At 41.4% G+C, this 20,631-nt stretch overlaps 1 protein-coding gene across 2 annotated transcripts in view; it reads right to left on the reverse strand.

Moving 5' to 3' along the window:
* The window catches only part of LOC122804322 (pleckstrin homology domain-containing family H member 1-like), a 1,703,720-nt gene that overhangs the window by 522,150 nt on the left and 1,160,939 nt on the right, over positions 1-20,631 (reverse strand). For both annotated transcript variants that reach the window (XM_044074112.1, XM_044074113.1), the window contains one exon: positions 18,699-18,779. In XM_044074112.1, coding sequence (XP_043930047.1) covers positions 18,699-18,779 — 81 coding nt within the window. The remainder of the gene's footprint in view (positions 1-18,698; positions 18,780-20,631) is intronic.

Consider the following 20,631-nt stretch of genomic DNA (forward strand, 5'->3'; position numbering starts at 1 on the left):
GAGTGAAAAATAATGAAAGGTTCTACTGCCATTAAGGCTTGCAGCTCAGATACCCTTCTAGCTGAAGTAATAGCTAAAATGAAAGCAGTCTTCCAGGATAGAAACTTCAAATCTGCAGAGGCAGCTGCTTCAAAGGGAGGCAGAGTAAGTTTTTCCAGGACAAAATTAAGATCCCAAGCAGGAGTAGGAGCTCTTCTGGGAGGTCTAAGATTACTAGCTCCCCTCAGGAACTTGGGTTGCTCCAAAGAACAATGAGCTGAAATTGCTGAAGTGTGAATTTTGATTGAAGAAAAGGAAAGTCCACCATTAAGCAGTCCTGCTAGGTAGTCAAGAATGAGTGAAAGAGAAGGATGAGAAGAGTCTTCTCCTTTAGCCAGCATCCAAGAGCAAAATCTCTTCCATTTATCTGTATAGGATTTTCTGGTGTTAGGCCTCCTGGCCTCATGAAGCACTTCAACCACCTGTTGGGAAAGATTTAAAGTATTAGCCAGGCAGTTAAATGCAGAGTTTGAAGATGAGGATGAAGAAACTTTCCCCCGTCCTAAACCAACAGATCTGGTACGAGGGGAAGATGCCAAGGCTGAGCCTGTGAAAGGCTGTGAAGGAGGGGGATACCAATGCTGCCTGGGCCAATCTGGTGCTATCAGAACAGCCTTTGGTTTTTCGTCCCTTATCTTTAGCAGCACTCTGGGAAGAAGAGGCAGAGGAGGGAATGCATACACTGAGATGTGTCCATGGGAAGGACAGCACATCCACCCTCCAAGCTTTGTTGTAAAACTCCCTGTTGCAGAAGGTTGGAAGGAGATGATTGGTGTGAGAGGTGAAAAGATCCACTTGTGGGATGCCCCAATGATGAGTGATGTGATGAAAAATGTCCTTATTCAGTTGCCACTCATGAGGATCCAGAACATGTCTGCTCAAATGATCCGCCAAGGAGTTCAGCCTTCCTGGAAGATACTGGGCTATTAGATGTAAGCCCATGGATGCTGCTATGGACCATAGCCTCATACTTTGTCTGCACAAGGGGTAAGAGTGAGTCTCCCCTTGCTTGTTGATATACCACATGACTGTGGTATTGTCTGTCCTGATCAGCAGAGTCCCAGGGTAGAGTAAGTCCTTGAAAGCCAGCAAGGCATGTTGCACTTCCATAAATTCTTTTAAGTTTATGTGCAGATGAATCTCCTGGGTGCTCCAAGTCCCGTGTATGCCCCTGCCCTCCAGATGAGCCCCCATGCAACATCTGAGGCATCTGTGGTGAGAGTCTGGCTGGCAGGCGGTGGGCGGAAAGGTAAACCCTTGTTCTGAGAACAGGCTGTCGCCCACCAGAGGAACTCCATTTGTTGACAGGGAATCAGGGAAAGAATCAAGTCCAAGTCCTGTGTGTGTTGACACCAAAAATTCTTGAGGTACCACTGACATTTTCTCATATGCAGCCTTGCATATGGGATCATCAAAATACATAAAATTGCCTTGCAGAGAGCTGGGTCATGCTTGCCAAGTCCATGAAGTAAGCCGAAAGATCTTCTTGCTTCGGTTGAGGGAGGAATACCATCTGGGTGGCTGTATTCAGACTTGCTCCCAGGAAAACAATCTCCCTTGTAGGAACCAACTTTGACTTCTTTTCGTTGAGAGTGTAACCCAAAGAAGTGAGAATGTTCTTCACGAAATCCAAATCCTTTTCTAGTTGGTTCTGGGGAGTTTGCTTGAATGAGACAGCTGTCCAGGTAAGGATAAATTTGAATGTTTCTCTGCCTGCAAAAAGCAATGGCTGGAGCCAGGCACTTTGTAAAAACCCTGGAAGCAGTAGATAAGCCAAAGGCAATGCAGAGAATTGAAAGTGTTGTTCCTCAGCAATGAAGTGAAGGAACTGCCTGCAACTTCCCCTTATTGGTATCTGCAGATAAGCTTCCTTGAGATCCGAAGTTACCAGCCATGAATTATTGCCCTGCATGGGTAGTAACTGCTGAAGGGTGAGCATCTTGAATTTGGGAATCACCAAGAAAAATGTTTAGAATAGACAGATTCAGAAGAGGGCACCGGTGCCCCCTTTCTTGGGTACCATAAAAAGTCTTGAAAAAAACTTAGGTCTGCCTGATTTGCAGAAACTGGCTCTATAGCCCCCATAGTCAGTAGAGAAGAAATTTGAGTTTCTACCTTTGCCCTGAGAGTTCTGGGTATGTCTGGGTACCCTTGCAAAACAAGGAAGGTGTTAAAGTAAAACTTCTAACCTTGGTTTACTTCATTGAGCACCCATTTGTCGTCTGTGATGGTAGACCATACCTCTGCGAATCTGGCTAACCGTCCCCCCAAAGGAAACCCAGGGCCCGTAGAGGTAGGTACAAGAAGGCCGGAGTCATTGATATGTTTGTTTTGGGAAGCTGGCTTAGAGCTCCCCGATTAAGCAGAAGAAAAATACCATTGTTTAGCCCTTTGAGGGACAGAAGCCTGCCCTCTAGGAGATCTGAAACCCCTAGGCCTAGAGTGACCCTGCTTGCCAGGATCAGAGAAAGACCAATTCTTGGAAGAATAATGCCTACTAAACCGAGGAGGCTGAACCTAAACGAAATATTTTACAGCGTGCATAGAATTTGCCTTATCCACCAACTTCTTCAGTACCCCCTCAGCCATATTACCAAAAAGACTGTCCTTGTGCAAAAGAACATCCAGCAATTTAGATTTAACAGGTTCAGAAAGAGGCTGCTCTCTGAGCCAAGCATGCCTTCTAATAATGGAACCAGTGGCTGCTGCTCTGCCGGAAGCCTCTAAAGTGTCAAAACCACAATGAAGTGAATGCTTATTAACTAAAGTGGCAGAATTCAGTATGTAAATCTTTGTTCTCAGTCATGGAAGGAATATCTCCAAATTTAGCCTTAACAGCCTCCAAATATGCTGCTGATACTTAAGCATGTGAAAAAGGCAATTCACAGATCTAATGGCAAGGGTTGCAGAGGTATAGTCTTTTTTACCCCACCTGTCCAAGGCCCTAGACTCCTTATCAGAAGGCACAGGGTTTTTAGCAATAGTAGCCTTAACACCCTTGGGGCCTTGAGAAATAATCTCAGGATCAGCAGTACGGTTTTTAAAAAGGAAATGATGAGAATCAGGAACCCTATAATACCTATCTGGTTTTCTGGGGGCAGGAGGAACAGAATTAGGAGTTAAACAATTTCCCATGAAAACATCATCCACAACTTCCAGAACTGGAGGTATAGCCAGAGGCTTATGCTGTGGCAAATCCAAAAATTCCCTGATTCTTTTCTTAGACTGTGGAAAATCCTGACATTCCCACTTAAAATGCTCCCTAAGAGTATTCAAAGTATTCCCAAAGGAAAAATCTTCTGGAGGGGAGGCAGAAGAGATAGAGTCCTCAGCATCAGAATCCTCAAAGCCAGAAAAAAGTTGAGAATTTCCTTCTTCACCAGCAGACATACTGGAAATCTCAGAATGTGAGACAGACAAAACATTAGGAGATATTTCCCTAGCCCTCTTTGAAGGGGGGATGAGAGCCCCTAATCAGGGAAAGAAGAACACCAGCCATCTTTACGAACTGGGATTGAGGCACAGGAGGGGAGGGTCACTTGCTTTTGAGTAGGTTTGCGGCTTGAAGGCTTACTAGCAATCCGGAGGGACTCAGGAGGCCTAGCAACTGCAGAAGTCTGAACTAAGGTAGTCGGTCTGGTTCTGGTCTCATTTGGAAAAGAAGAGGCGTTAGAAGCCGGTGCCTGCAAAGTGGCTCCAGACCCATCTGAGGGGGTGACAGGCGGAGGGTCTAAAGATGAAATAGCAGCTTGCGGCATGTAAGACTCCGTAAAGGTCTCGGCAGAGGCTTGCGGCTCAAAATCTGTGGACTGCAGGGGCTGCGAAAGCGCCTCACTGACGACTGCTGTGCTGACGACCAATTTCACCAGTGCATCATCTGTAGATTTAACCTTAGCCCTGTCGCAGTCCTAGTCTTTGCGTTTCCTAGGTATATCCGAAGTCGGGAGACCAGAAGAAGCCATACCGACGAACTTAGGCAAGACTCCGAAATGCTTATACAAAATCTTAGCTCTACGTCATATGGTACGCGGGTTAAAGGAAGCACAGAGATCGCAGTTAGGGACAGCGTGCTCAAGGCCCAAACAAGTTATACAATAGGAATGGAAATCACGGTGCGGAATCTGTTTTCCACAGGCAAGACAGTTATTAACTTTATCTGACATTCGTTAAAGTAAGAAAAGAGGATCCCCAATGGGGTACTTATCTGAAGGCGTCTTCAACTTGGTAGTCAGAAAGCAAAATGAAGGTAAACGGCCGACCTGCACTAGTGCGAATTGTATCTGCTTCGGGCTCTGCAGCAAGAAAGACTGAGGAAATGGTGTTGGCTGCTTCCCTTTATACCTGACGTTCTGACATCAATTTTACAATCGGCAGCAGCCGACGTAATATACCAAGGACTCTGGTATTTGGGCCGACTGAGGGCTACCATGAGCCAGATAACTCATATGTGAGGACTGCAACAGTGAAACATGAAGAACATCATTATAAGTTGGGCCACATAGAGTGGGTATATAAACTGAGTACACAGCAGTGGAGAAAGCAAGAAAGTTAATACTTCTAATAAAATGCAACCACACTGATTACAAAGTATATGTGGAACCATTCTTAAGCTTGTCCACATGTACAACTGAATCTGCTGTTTTATAACTTAACTTTTAAGTTTGTCAGTTTCAAAATTAACGGTTTAATTAAGTGAGAAAGTGAAACTTTAATAAGTGATGTAAATGAACTCTTTTCCCTTTGTTAAAGGCACATTGTTGTTGAACTGTAGTTTCATGTTATATTGGATGTGTTTCAGTGAAGTCCAAGTATGTGTGTGAACACAGAAGACAAATGAAGCTGGAGAAGAATGACAAACGTCTGACTCTGTATCTAAATATAGTTGCTCATCCACAGGTCTCTAGAAACTGTATAACTGGGCATATGGCACAATAATGCTATGTTCCACTGTGAGACTGCACACCAAACTTGGAATGGAAACTGGGGGTGGCCCAATGGCTATATGGAGCAGTAAAGCATACACTGAGTACAGAGAAGTGGGTGGTAGAAGGCAATCTATGACTAATCAAAGTTGTTTCACAGGAGCAGCAGTAAGGCGCAGAAAATGCTGTGCTTCAGGAAATTAAGGGGGCAACAGCAGGGGAGGGTGGCTTCTCATCGGGGGCACCACTCAACCTATGACCTAGGCATCTATTTCTCTTAAAGCCTGTGCTTGCTCTTTTATTAGGAATGCTAAGGACTGGAATCCCATATTGAAACTTCAAAACGATCCACCACTGCTGCTAGTGGCCACTGAAAGTACAGTTGTGTACACTTACCATAAATGTAGATGTTCGAGTGTATTCACTGTTGCAGTCATCACCTGTGGGTTTTCCCTGCTGTGGTAGCCCTTAGCCCACCCAAATACCAGAGTCAATGCTTTTCTGGGTCTGCTGCTGTCACTTGTTGACTGACATCAGGTCATCAGTGCTATAAATCATGGCAGCCAATGCCATTACATCAGTTTTTCTTGCCCTAAGCAGTCAGGAGCCCCAGGAAATATGGTAACGGTGACCTGGTGGCAAAAAGCCACCATAAGAAGCTTATGTCTCCCTAAGAAAAGAGGATATAAGGGGGAAGGAGGGAGGGAAACCAGGATTGCAACAGTGAATACACTCGAACATCTACATTTTTAGTAAGTGTACACAACTGTACTATGTTCTTCATGTTTCACTGTTGCAGTCATCACCTGTGGGAGGATTCTCAACGCTGAGGATAAGGGTGGTAGGATTAGTAATACACCTAGGCCTGGGACAGCATGCCCTGAAGAAATGCATTGACAAACCCTGCCCTAGCTTTAGAAAAAAAGAGGAAGATGGTAATGCTTAGTTAAGGTGTGGACAGAAGTCCAGGTGGCAGCTTCCAAGATGTCCCAGGTGGGGACTCCTCTTAGGAATGCTGTGCTGCTGGAATGGATGCGAACAGACTTAGGGGGAGGTTTCCCATGAAATCTGTAGCAGAAATGGATGCAGTGTGATATCCATTTGGAGATGGTTTGCTTGGAAATGGGTTTCCTCTCTGCCCCTGGGGCAAAGCTGACCTGCAGTTGGTCTGTTTTCCTGAATGCCTTAGTATGGTCTAGGTAGTATCTGAGCTGTCTGTGCATGTCTAGTGAGTGCAGAATTCTTTCCCTCTTGTTTTGAGGGTTAGGTTAGAAGGTGGGTAGCTGTATGGTCTGGTTGAGAGTTACATTAGATACCACCTTGGGCATAAAGGAGGGGTTAGTCCTCAGGGAGTCCCTGTCTGCATGGAAAATGATGAAGGGCTCAATGGCCATCAATACCTGAAGTTCTGAAACCCTTCTGGCTGAGGTGATAAGCTAGCAGGAAAGCAGTCTTCCAGGAGAGGTACTTTAGTTCTGTTGAAGTAGTAGGTTCGAAGGGTGGTAAGGTTAGTTTTTCCAAAACATAATTCAGGTCCCCAGGCTGGTGTTTGTGGCCTTCTGGGAAGTCTGATATCCGAAGCCCCTCTGAGGAACTGCTTAATCAAAGGATGTGAGAACAGGGGTGGAATCTGTATTGAAATGAACTGAAATGGCTGAGGCATGGATTTTAATAGAAGAGAAGGAGAGGCCAGAATTTAGTATCTCAGCTAGATAGTCCAGGATAAGAGGATGGAAGGATGTGAGGAACTTCCTCCTCTGGACTGGTTCCAGAAGCAGAATCTTTTTCATTTAACTGAGTAAGAATTTTATGTGCTGGGCCTCCTAGCCTCTGTGATAATGTCTAGGACCTGTTTCCTTTACAGGCCCCCCTTGTTTGCTTTTAGGGTATAAGCCATGCTGTCATTTTGAGAGTCTGTAAGTCTAGGTGAAGCATCTCCCCCCCCCTGCCTGAGTCAAGCAATTTGAGATGAGGGGAAGCTGCCTGGGAGGCTGAGATGTCAGACTGCGCAGTAAGGGGTACCACTGCTGCCTAGGCCAATCTGGACAAATGAGGATGGCCTTTGGCCTCTCCTCCCTTATCTTGATCAGTACTTTGGGGATAAGAGGCAGAGGAGGGAATGCGTACACAAAAAGGGAGTTCCAGGGGAAGGCCAAGGCATCCACCTTCCATGCTAGACGGTGATACTCCCTGGTATAGAATTTTTCCAAATGGTGGTTGAGGTGCGAAGCAAAGAGATCCACCTCCAGAGTTCCCCACTCCTGAGTGACTTGCAAAAATTTTTCTGTGGAGCTGCCATTCATGGGGTCCAGTAATATTCTGCTTAAGTGCTCTGCCAGGGAACTGTTGATCCCTGGTAGGTATTGGGTTATTAGGTGCCATCCCATAGAGGAGGCTGTCTACCAGAGGTTCATGGCTAGCCTGCACAGGGGGTAAGTTCGGGTCTCTCCATGTTTGTTGATGTACCACATTACAGTGGTGTTGTTGTCTGTTTTGATAAGAAGGATCCCTGGCCTGAGATGGGATTTGAAGGATATCAGGGCCTTTTGTACTGCCATCATTTCATTCGGGTTGATGTGTAAAGGAAGGTGCTGGGCATCCCAAAGTTCTTGGGTGCACCTTCCTGCCAGGTGAGTGCCCCAAGCCATGTCTGAGGAATGGATGTTGATGGTCTGGCCACTAGGGTGGAGGATGAAGGGGAGACCCTTGTTCTTGGCACAGCCCCTTGCCCATCAGAGAAACTTGGCCCTTATACAGAGGATCAAAGGGAGAGGGGTCTCTAGATGCTGAGAGTGCTGACACGAAAGATTCTTTACATACCACTGAAGTTTCCTCATGTGGAGCCTGGCCAGAGGAATTAGAAGGATGCAAGATGCCACGTACCCCAAAGCTTGCAGGAACTTCCTCATTGTGAGGTGACTTCTGGAAGCCAGCTGAGTAAAGTAGAGTGGCAGGAAGCTCTGCTTTTCTGGTGAGAGGAAGGCCATTTGAGATGCTGTGTCCAGCAGTGCTCCCAGCAAAATGATCCTCCAGAAGGGAGTCTGCTTTTATTTCTTTTCATTGATGCTATAGCCGGGGCTAAGCATTTGGTGAATACCCTGGGTGCAGTAGATAAGCCAAAGGGTAGTGCAGAGAACTGAAAGTGTTGCAAGCCTACCCTGAAGTGCAGGAATTTCCTGTAGGATTCTCTTATGGGGATGTGGAGGTAGGCATCCTTTAGGTCTAGGGTCACTAACCAGGCATTTTTGTCAGCATAGGCAGCAGTTGCTGCAATGTTAGCATTTTGAATTTGGGGACCACCAAGGAGGTGTTCAAAATGGATAGATCCAGGATGTGGCGCCAAGTGCCCTCTTTTCTGGGAACAAGGAATAGTCTGGGATAAAAACATTTGCCTGTTTGGTCTGCAGAAACCAGTTCTACTGCCCCCTGGGAAATGAGAATTTGGACTTGTTTTAATGCCTCTGCCCACTGCTTTGGAGGTAAGTCTGGGTACCCTCTTGGAATTTGGAGTTTGCTGAAAGAGAATTTGTATCCTTGAAAAATGATCTTTAAGACCCATTGGTTTTGGTTACAAAAAGCCAATTTTCTTTGTAGAGGGAGAGCCTTCATCCTAGTTTTTGGTGAGTGAAAGGAGGGCACAGGGAGGAGAAGGAGTCATTGAGAAGTTTTGTTATAGAAGGGTTGCTTAGAACTCACTGCCTTAGTGGAGGAGGCCCACTGTTTGGTTCTCTGCTGTCCCTGGGATAAAGTCCTGGCTGGTATGTCCCTGCCGGGCTTAAACTGCCCCTGTCTACTAGGTGCAGGAAATGACCAGTGCTTAGAGGGGAAATTCCTGCTGAACCTAGGAGGTAGCACCTGAAAGAAATCTTTTACTGTTTGCACAGATTTTGCTTGGTCTTCCATCTTTTTAAGCATTTCTTCTGCTTTAATTCCAAACAAGTGGTCCTTATTCAAGGGTGCATCAATTAATTTAGACTTGACATGATCAGGGAGAGGTTGTTCCTTCAACCATGCATGTCTCCTAATAACAGATCCTAACACTGCTGCCCTACTTGAAGCTTCTGATGCATCATATCCACAGTGCTAAGAGTGTTTGGCCACTTGACAAGTAGAGTGCAGTAAATCTGCTAACTCTTTAGAATTGGCACAGTCAGGAAAGGAATAAATCTTTTGTTTTAATAGTTCCAAAGTGTGTTGTTGATATTTTAACATATGGAACTGACAGCTGAGTGCTCTGACAGCTAAGGTTGCAGAGGTGTATACTTTTTTTTACCCCATCTGTCCACAGCTGTAAATTCTTTGTCAGAAGGGATAGGATTCTTTGCAGAACTAACTTTAGGCTCCTTTAGGTCCCTGTGTAATGACCTCCAGGTCTGCAGCAAGATTTCTGTATAGGTATTTGTGAGAATCCGGCACTCTGTAATACCTGTCAGGTTTAGTGGGAGCAGGTTGGAGGGTGTCAGGGGCTAAGCTGGATTCATGGAAATCATCATCCACCACTTCTAAAAAAGGGGGGGGTGGCCATGGGGTCGGTGCTGGGGCAGATCTAGAAACTCTCTTAGTCTTTTCTTAGACTGAGGGAAGTCATAAGATTCCCAGTGGAAATGTTCCTTGGGGGTGTGAAGGATTTCCCCAAAGGAAAGGTCTTCTGGTGGGGAGGCAGAAGGAGTGGATTCCCCTGCATCTGAGTCTTCAAAAGCAGTAAGACACTAGTGCTCCTCTTCAAAAACTGAATAATCAGATTCCTCAGAATCCTGTTCTGATAGTACTTCAGGAGAAGTGTGTCTTTTCCTTTTAGAAGATGTGGCCTGACTACCCCCGATAAGAGAGATAAGATCCTCTGCCATCTTAAGCATTTGTGTTTGGGGAGGTGTAGCAGGAGTAAGATGGAGACTAGAGGTAGACTTCCTAGGAGTGGCCTGGCTTTTAGGCCAAAAGGAATCCATCAGTCTGAGAGAAGCGGTAGTCGGATGAGATGACATCGGTTTCTGTCTAGAATCGATAGTGCGAGAGGCCTCCTCGGAAGCCCGTGCCTGATTTGCAGCTCCGTAACCAACCCGAGCCTTGGAAGATGAAGAAGATTTCTGCAGCATACCAGACTCCGAAAGGGTCTCAGTAGAGGCCTGCATAGATGTCATATTGGGCATTAGGGGCTGCAAAAGCACCTCACTGAATTCTGGAGAACTAATGACCTATTTACCGGGAGCGTTGTCAGAAAATTTAGCCTTGTGTGGTCTGTCTCTGTCTTTATCTCTACATTTTTTCGGAATGTTTACGGATTGCTGGCTGATGGACGCCATTTTGGAATGTGAAGTCGGAAGATGAAACTACCTATCTACAGTAAGAGCTTTATGACAACTGGTCCACGTGTTGAAGAGGGCACAGAACCAGCAACGGGGGACGTCGTGGTCTGCGCGCAAACAAGTGACGCAGTATGAATGGAAGTCTCAGTGTGGGATGTGCTTTCCACAAGCGGGATAATTGTTAACTTTTTCTGACATTGGTTAGTGCAAGAAAAAAGAATCCCCAACAGGGTACATAGCTTTAGATGTTTTCAGCTGAAAATTCGAACTCTGGTAGTGACTGACCGGCACACTTGCAAACTGCTTCTGCCACGGGCTCCACGGCAAGAAAGACTAATGTAATGGCGTCGGCTGCCTTGCTTTACAGCACTGACGACCTGATGTTAGTCAACAAGCAGCAGCAGCCAACGCAGAAAAACACTGACTCTAGTATTCAGGCCGGCCGAGGACTACCACAGCAGGGATAACCCACAAATGATGACTACAACAGTGAAACACAAAGAACATCTTGAAGTTTCCATCTCTATTACTGTGTGTGTGTATGTGTGTTTAAGAATGGACACATAGGAATGGCTGCTGGTGAAAAAAAGAGGAAGTCAAAGAACTGAAGCATTCACATTCTGGAAAGAGGATTGTTTGCCAGCTTGCAAGCCAGGGAACAGCTTGTACATGTGCAAACGAAAATCATAACAAGGAAGCAGATATGCATGCATGAACAGACCTCAGGTACCTATAATGTAAGCAATCTGAGAAATGCATGACAACTAAAGAAAATATTTCATGGAAACACTTAAGAGGGACCCTTGCAGAGCACACATGGTTCTATGGACAGTGAATTATTCCTTTAAAATGTGCACATGGTCTCACAATACTGGCTTTTCTGTTAAATTACTTTTCTTTGCAATGGGATGTGAGTCGTGTACATGACTCAGGAAAGACAGACAATAAGATGTAATTTTGGAGTTTTTGTGATCTCATTTAGACAAACTAACAAAGACAGTGATATGTCACAGTCACTTTCTCTCAACATGGCAGACTTCCCACCAGTCCACTGCATATGCTTGTATACATTAGGACAGCTGTAATAATACTGACTTGCTTACTAAGATGTGTCACTTTAGAGTTGGGATTATACAAACTCAAGTAATCTTATACTAACAAGCATCCAAGACTTCTTAAGGTCTCAGTACAAACATAAATCCAAAGCAACTTTTTTCAATTTTCAATATTCAGAAAGACAGGATTCAGAAATGTTTACTGTAGGCAGCCATGCGTTTAAATAGGAACAGTATTTTCAAAATACAGCAGATATGGTTTGTTTACTGATGCCTAAAGGGGGAGCTGTGACACAGCTATTTCTCATATGCTTCCATATAGCTATACATGCGTTGTGGCTCCGGACCCTACACAAAGCAGAGATGACCAAAGGCTTGGAAGTCGAAGAAGATTTCTACAGCATACCGAACTCCAAAAGGGTCTTGGTAGAGGCCTGCATGGATGTCATATCAGGCATCATGGGCTGCAAATGCACCTCACTGAATTCTGGAGAACTAATGACCTGCTTACCGGGAGCATTGTCAGAAGGTTTAACCTTGTGTGGTCTGTCTCTGTATTTAGCTCTACATTTTTTCAGAATGTCTATGGATTGCTGGCTGATGGACGCCATTTCGGAATGTGAAGACGGAAGATGAAAATACCTATCTACAGTAAGAGCTTTACGACAAATGGGTCATGCATTAAAGAGGGCACAGAACCGGCAACGGGGACATCGTGGTCTGGGCCCAAACAAGTGATGCAGTATGAATGGAAGTCACATAGCTTTAGATGTTTTCAGCTGAAAATTCGAACTCTGGTAGCGACTGACCGGCACACTTGCAAACTGCTTCTGCTACAGGCTCCACGGCAAGAAAGACTGATGTAATGGCGTCCGCTGCCTTGCCTTATAGCACTGATGACCTGATGTCAGTCAACAAGCAGCAGCAGCCGATGCAGAAAAACATTGACTCTGGTATTTGGGCCGGCCGAGGGCTACCACAGCAGGGATAAGTGATGGCTGCAACAGTGAAACACGAAGAACATCTTTAAGTTTCCATCTCTATTACTGTGTGTGTGTGTGTGTGTGTGTGTGTGTGTGTGTGTGTGTGTGTGTGTGTATGTGTGTGTCTTTGTGTGTTTAAGAACTGACACATAGGAATGGCTGTTGGTGAAAAAAAGAGGAAGCCAAAGAACTGAAGCATTCACATTCTGGAAAGAGGACTGTTTGCCAGCTTGCAAGCCAGGGAACTGCTTGTACATGTGCAAATGAAAATCATAAGGAAGCAGATATGTATGCATGAACAGCCGTCAGGTACCTATAATGTAAGCAATCTGAGAATGCATGTCAACTAAAGAAAATATTTAATGGAAACACTTAACAAAGAGAGAGACCCTTGCAGACCACACATGGTTGTATGGACAGTGGATTATTCCTTTAAAATGTGCACATGGTCTCACAATACTGGCTTTTCTGTTAAATGACTTTTCTTTGCAATGGGATGTGAGTCATATGTACATGACTCAGGAAAGAAGGACAATAAGATGTAATTTTTGGAGTTTTTGTGCTCTCATTTAGACAAACTAACAAAGACAGTGATATGCCACAGTCACTTTCTCTCAACATGGCAGACTTTCCACCAGTCCACTGAATATGCTTGTATATGTTAGGACAGCTACTATAATACTGACTTCCTTACTAAGATGTGTCACTGTACAGTTGGGATTATACAAACTCAAGTAATCTTGTACTAACAAGCATCCAATTCTTCTTAAGGTCTCAGTACAAACATAAATCCAAAGCAACTTTTTTCAATTTTCAATATTCAGAAAGACAGGATTCAGCCATTTCTCATATGCTTCCATATAGCTATACATGCCCACAGTGGAGACAGCATACAATGTTTGTTTTGTATTTCTTCATGTATTTAACACGTTTAAATGTTCCATCATCTGTCAGCTGTAATCTGAACTGCTCCGCTTTGATTTTGTTAAATGCTCAAAAAGAAAGTATATACCTTTACCTCGTGGAAAAAACTATTATATCAGCTTTACCACAAGTACCACATCTCTTACAAACAAACTTTTTTCAAAGTATTCCTCACTGCACATAGAATGTGTCAACAAGTGTATATTAACTTCCACTGCAGTATAAAACTGTAATATAATTTGTTATACCATAAAAAAACTGTAGTTATGTGCAAATTGTTAGACTGATTTTGTTTTATAAGCAGTTGTAGCTTATATACACTAGAGTTGCAATAAGTAGAAATACTTAAAATGAATGTACACTACTGCAGTTTATGCTTGCTTTGAAATCTAGATGTTTGTTATACAGCCTTAAATGTACTTGGAAACCAACAGTACTGCTTTTTTCAAACAGCAGCTGTTACATCTATTTATTGCTGCTCAAAAACATAATGACAATTGAATACACATGGTGACTATACAAAACATATAAAAAAAAATCTGAACTTCATGTAAAACATGATCATGGATAGACCACTATTTAAAGACCCTCAGAAAAGAGCTCCATTAGGTTGAGCCACAACTGATGACATAGTGACTTGCTACAATGCTAGGCATCACTAGCAGTTCCTGGTCAGCTGCACTGATCTGTGACCTATACGATATTGCATCACATGCTGTATGATCCAATCAGGACATAAACCATGCAGAGCTGGAGCAATATCAGTACCTTGAAGACAGCCCCCTGACAGCAAGGTTACCCACTGCAAATGTCTCAGCACAAAACTGATATGGACATGTCAAAACTGCTAATATTATGGCTGCAGTGTACATGACAATAAGATTTCTTTAAACTGCTTACATCTGTCCTTATGCAACAGTGAACTCATTCACTACAACTATAAGATTCGGCACTATGTCCGTGAACTCCAGCATAGTATGTCCCAATTCATTCAATGGGACAAACAAGGTTTGCTGATAGAATAACAGTTGCGTGCATCATCAACTGCTTTTATTTTAACAAGGTTAAGATGCAAATAACTGATAACTCAGTCAAAAAACAAAATATGACTGAAAGGGAACTTATGAGTTTCATCCATATAAAACCAAAATTTATCTACTTCCTCTAAGGCCATCTCCAAGTGGTAGCATGTACTATATGATAAAAAATTATGGGCCCAAAATACAGCCCAGATGGACACAATACATAATACAGATTAATAAAATATATTACTATGAAGCTAAATTAACAACAGATAAGGTATTACCTGAAACATACAGAATAAAAAAGTAAAAAAGGACCAAACAAAATACCATGTGGAAATGCTAATTACTGACATCTAACAGAAAACTATCATCACTACCAACAGAATACAGAAAAAGGAAATAAGTCAGTAAAACACTTGGAAATGTGGGTGCATCTAAAGAAATGCCTGTTATAAAAACATCAAGATTTGCCTTGCATAATTTCTAACATAAATACAAATTATCAGTACAGAAAGAAAAACTTAAGGAAATATACAGAAATTCAAAAAAAGATAAAAAAATAGGGATGATTTGAAGAAATTGTATAGGGAACTAAAAAGGTAAACAGCAACATTTATGATACCACTTAACATAGAAGAAATTAATGACTTAAGAAGATTGTATTGAACACTGCAAAGATGTTGAACACAGAGCAAAACAACACACAAGGTAAAAATAGGGAATTCCAATACAGAAGATATAGAAAGGAATGATGCAATTGCCAGTGAGACAGAGCCAAGATTAATAAAAGCTCCCACATGTAAAACTATGGGTTCAGATATTATTCCCAGACTCTAGCTAAAGGTATTAACACTGTTATCCTCACAACTTACCATTGAGTAAAAGCTATCCACATGGATACCCTGAAAGGAGATAACTCAATTAACAATGGGGCAAATGATACTCCTGCTTAAAGAAATATCTGCAAACCATCCGAAGAATTGCTGACCAATAACTTGTCTTTCAACAAAACATAAGCTGTACACAGGAACTGATGTTGACACGGTATACAGTCAATTAGATAAAACTTCAGATATGGCAAATGAATAGAAAAGATAACAAAAGAGAATCATATGGAACGGAGTATCATCTTCTGCTAAAAAGCCATAACAGGGAACTAGAAAGGGTGTAGGATCCTCCGTATAGCATAGATGGATTAAAAAAACAAACACGAGGGCATTCCAAATTCATGAGTTACGTATTGATTACAGGTACACAAGATTTGTAACAAACTGGTAAACTGTATACAATTACTGTGAAACAAAAGGTAACCACTTTACAGCTGGGCCACGAAAAAGGCAAACTACTATTGTAGGTGTAAGAATCCAGTAAAAAATCTACAGTGATTCTTTGACACTACTGCTGCTTTGCTTTGCCCTGATATAATCTGACTTCATGAAAGACTGTCCAATGTCATGTCATCTCCCTTTTTATGGATGATATAAAACTGTGCTCATCTGAGAGACATTCAAAAAATAAATGCAACTAGCGGGATAACATAAAAGTATATACTAGAAAGAAAACTAAAGCATAAAATAATATTAAGTTTAGAGTCAAATCTTGTGAAAAAACTCTGGCACAAGAGGGAGTGTATAAATAGTTTGGATTACATGACGGTTAGCAATATACCATAAACAGATAAATGCAAAGCTTTGTCAAGAATTCCTGAAAAACTGAAATGAATACTGAAAACTGTCTTGACATCTATGAAGCGAGTTCAAACTCTAAAACATCTTGCCCTGTATATAATGACGCACAACTTGGGGCATGATTGATAGGTGGGGAAAAAGTACTGATTAGCTGGATAAGAAAAGAAAAAAACTGCCTCGTGCATACCAAATGATATGTAAAAATGATGCATGTCAAGATTACATACCCCACAGCCTGAAGGAGGCATCGGTGTCCTTCAAACTGACTACAGCTACAGGACATAAATATCTGTTGATATCATCATACCGCAAACACAGAAAGTTCTAAATCATGAAGAAAACAAATATAAAAAGACATCCTTTCTCAGATTAGCAGGGGCACTTCATAAGGAAGTGGATATAAAAATGAATCCAAAAATGGAGAAAAGACATAACAGCAGAAATGCTAAAAAACAAAAGAATATAAACAATGTGACCAGAAGAAAAGAAAACAATGAAAAGCCTGTGATGATAGTGGGAAGTACACAAAATTTCTGGAACAATCACGTACTGGTCAGTATTTGACACATAAAAGGCTAAGGAGAGGTGAATGTCAACCAAAAAATGGGAAACAAAGGACTAAATATCTACCAGTTCACAAAATCTGCAGTAGCCGTTCCACAGTACAGAATTACAAACTCGTGCACACCTTATTGCTATCTACAATATATTTACATCTAAGGGTCTACATATTGAAAGATACAATAGTATGACACAGTTGTTACACTGAAGATTGCAAACATTATGTGTAGCTGAGAAGCATGGGTAACATACTAAAAAGAATTATTGAAAATGAAGATGTAATAATCAGCCAGAATTATCAATGCCAACAGTTAAGAAAGCAGAAGCAGGAAAACCAGACACTGTAGATGGAAAAAAGACAGAGGCAGTATTATGTTTAGAAATAGATATACCTAATGTATATCAGAAACATGCAAGCAGAAACTACAGTGATATAGAACATGAACCATCCAGATAATTCCATTGGTAGTAGGAATAAGTCGGCTAATTAAAAAAAAAATCCATACATGACTTAAATATACTACCAATACTGGTAACCCTATATAAACCACAGAAAGAGGTAGTTATTGTTATACTGAGGTGCAGGGAAAAACAATCCTGGCAAAGAAAGTCTGAAGCAATTGTGATGTAAGAACTTTAACTACACCTAGATTTGGGAATGGGGTCCATTCCTATTACTGTATTCTTCTTCTTTCGGCTTTTCCCAGTTAGGGGTCACCACAGTGGAACTCCGGTCCACTAATGATTGGCAGTAGATTTTTACGGTGCGGAGGTGCCAGCTCGATGCCCAACCTTCAAAGAGGGCATGCCCATTCACGCATGTCTTTCGAACGCCACTCAACCACGGAGAGGACATGCAGACTCCACACAGAAGGTGCTCCAGCTGAGAATCGAACAGGAGAACCTCTTGCTGTGAGGCGACAATGCTACCGCTGCACCACCATAGCTTTTATTCCTGTTACTGTTTTAAACCCCCTAAATATTAAGACAAAATAAAATGAGAAGAATATTGTACGGCAGAAGAATAAAAGGATTACTACACAGAATGCCATTTATAAACAAAATGTACAGTAAAAGGCATAAAAGATGAGTCAAACAAATGCTATAAAATAAACAATGACACCTTAAATAATCCTACATGTACCCCAAAAAGTGCAACAGACTCTATTTAAATGTAGAAATGGCTCATCAACATTAAGAATTACATATAAAGCAGACGTATTAAAGGGTCATAAAGCAGAGCAACCATGAAAAAAAATAAACCTGAGAGAAAAGAATAATAAATGTTTTAAATGGAAGGAAAAGTACCTGCATATGCAGAAAGTCTAAGTACAGAAATAAAAAAGAATGAGTTACAACTCAAACAGAATGGCAGAAAAGGTGCATCAAGAAACTATAGCTGAGCAATATATCAGAAATACAGTTTTAGCAATGAGAAACCATATGTAGGGCTGGGGGCATCTGACATAAATGGGAAAAAAGTTAAAATTTCACTCAGAAGGGCAGGAGGATATACGCTCTCAAAAGCAATGGTGTTGTCAATGTCATTAGTGTTAAAAAGCTTACAACAAACTAAGCTGCAGCTTATATGAAGAAATAAAGGGAACTGAACATCTATAAGTAAAGTGAATGAAGCTAAATACATTTTATATGCATGTTCACTGTTCTGTGCTCCTATCTAATGACAGTACATCATTCCTGCAAGGTAACTCATACTTACTGGATCAATTCTACATCTATGGGCTCAACATGAAAAAGGGGGACATTTAGGGACATTCTACACCCATGCTACAAAATGTGATGTTTTATGTTGATAAAGATGTTAGTATGCTGACTGACGATGAAATTCCTGGTTGCCAGTTTTCTTTCAAGGAAATACTTCAGTTAAAATGATTATACATGCATACTACTTGTATCACTGTTTTCTTTTCATCCTGAGCTAAAAACTGTACCCTCGTGAACTTACTTCTGTAATATAAATAGCATTTCTAAGCAAATAAATAAATAAATACAATTTAATATGTGCAACTGATTACAAAATTTATAAAAATGCACTGACAGTATAATACAGTACACATAATATGCAAATGACAACTACAGAAAAAAAGACTCAAACTGGGCTTGATGGAAGCATATTGACTTACTGAATGCAGAATAAATGTACTGTAGGAAAATAATCACAAACATTTATTTAATACCTTATCCTCATGATTCCGATAGTAATAGAATACTTTGCCATTTACAGCACACCAGACAACCTTTGAATATCCGTGTTTCACCTGAAGTATAAAACCACAAAACAAACTTGTGTTAATTCAACTGACAAGCTGTTAGAATGAATTCAAACAAGAAATACATTATTCTCCTTAAAAACATCTTATTATAGAAACATATCAGATACATTGTACTTTCCTCATTAGTGAGGGCTGGAGACAAATATGCTAGTTATGCCATTTTCATGAAATAAATGACTGGTTAAGAGAAGAGATTGCCCAGGTATATCAAGCCAAGGAAATTATTTGCTTAAAGGCTGCCTCAGGTTATACAAAATACAGACATGGGTTACTTACCATAAAGGAAAATCTTTAAATTCTGATCCTGTTGCAACTACCAATCATTGAATCTATGGGTGGGTCCTTATTTGGGATTTCAGCAAGCCTTTCTAGGTATCTGCATTGGAGGGATCACCTTGAGGCTAATACTGACCCCTAAGGTGTACCCACTATAAGCATTATTGTTCCTACACTCTCTCTCTCAGATTCCTTTCACAGAGCCATGGAATGGGAGAGTAGTGTGGGAGCTCCTAACCACTGGGAAAGTACTGCATCAGCTTGTTGTAAGAACAGAAAACCCAAAAAAGATAGCTGAGATACAATAAAACAAAGAAAACCTACCTAATGTAGGGATTCTAATATCCCACACATACAGACTAACACATTGACTATATTACACTGAAAACGCTCCTGTAAGTAGCAAGATAAGAGTCACAGGAGATACCATACAAAATGGTTCTATAAAGAGTAAAGGAAGACTATGCTCCTGCATCTGAAGGAATACTTAATTATTTGAAGGATACTGAGCAACCTTTTAAAAAGAGATAAAGACTGGATGCAAAGCAAATGACGAAAGAAGGATACACTGCAGAAGACGATTAGTCTGCAGAATTTCAAGAATAATGTTTTCTTCCCTTCAAATGAGAATGTAAAAACAGTTTAACTGTGAAAGACTAAACATCAAAGAGGGCAAAAATATGGAAAGGCAGTAAGATTTTGCGGTAAAATTAACAAGTCAATTTTAGTATAAAATCCTATTGCATTTCCACCTATTTGGCTTCTTATCTTGGATTAATGACAGTCAAAAAAAAGTCAAAAGCCAAGAACAAGCAAACATTCTTCCTATCTTTAAAAATGAAGGTCCTGTTTCCTCTCCTTTCAAAGCCAGTTAACAACTTAAATAATCTAGCTGCATTCTTTGTTCTTGTCTTTTAGGTTAGTGTCAGTGAATGAATTTGAAAAAAAAAAAAAAAAACAGAAGCTTGTCTCTTTGAATGTTTGGTTTTGACCGAAATAATGAGACCTGTAACTCTTGCAATTATCTTTTCACTTTCTTGTGGCATGCTTCAAGAAATATGGGACAATGTCATTTTCGGGCCAATATCTAAAGAAAGTGGCTGTCCCTTTACAGATAACTATATCCAATTTCAATTCTTTCCTTTATAGCTGACAGTAGACAGAGGTGCAAAGGGACAAGTTAGAGAGCTCTTAAGTATGATGATGTGTCTAAGGTGCAAGTCAGTATGGGATAGCATATTCAAATAACCATATAGGCCCTTTACAACACCACAGTTTAGAACGCAGAAACAAATGCCTCAGAACACTGGGTGACTAGCTTAGAGTCATACAGTAAAAAGTAAAGACTGAGACAGAATCAATCCTTAGACTACAGGAAGCAGCTCATCAACAGATTATAGGCTCACTCCTCTATGCTAATTGCCAGACTACACAGATGCACAAAGCTGCTGATTTATCCAGCTTGTTTTGGGGAAAAAAGAGAAAACCAGGCTACACAGCAATGAAGTATGCTGATGGTTTCAGAAAATAGTTTTCTCATTCAATGATGAAAGGATCTGCA

Source organism: Protopterus annectens, chromosome 6.part0, assembly GCF_019279795.1.
Source record: "Protopterus annectens isolate FY-2018-M chromosome 6.part0, PAN1.0, whole genome shotgun sequence".
Taxonomy (NCBI): domain Eukaryota; kingdom Metazoa; phylum Chordata; order Ceratodontiformes; family Protopteridae; genus Protopterus; species Protopterus annectens.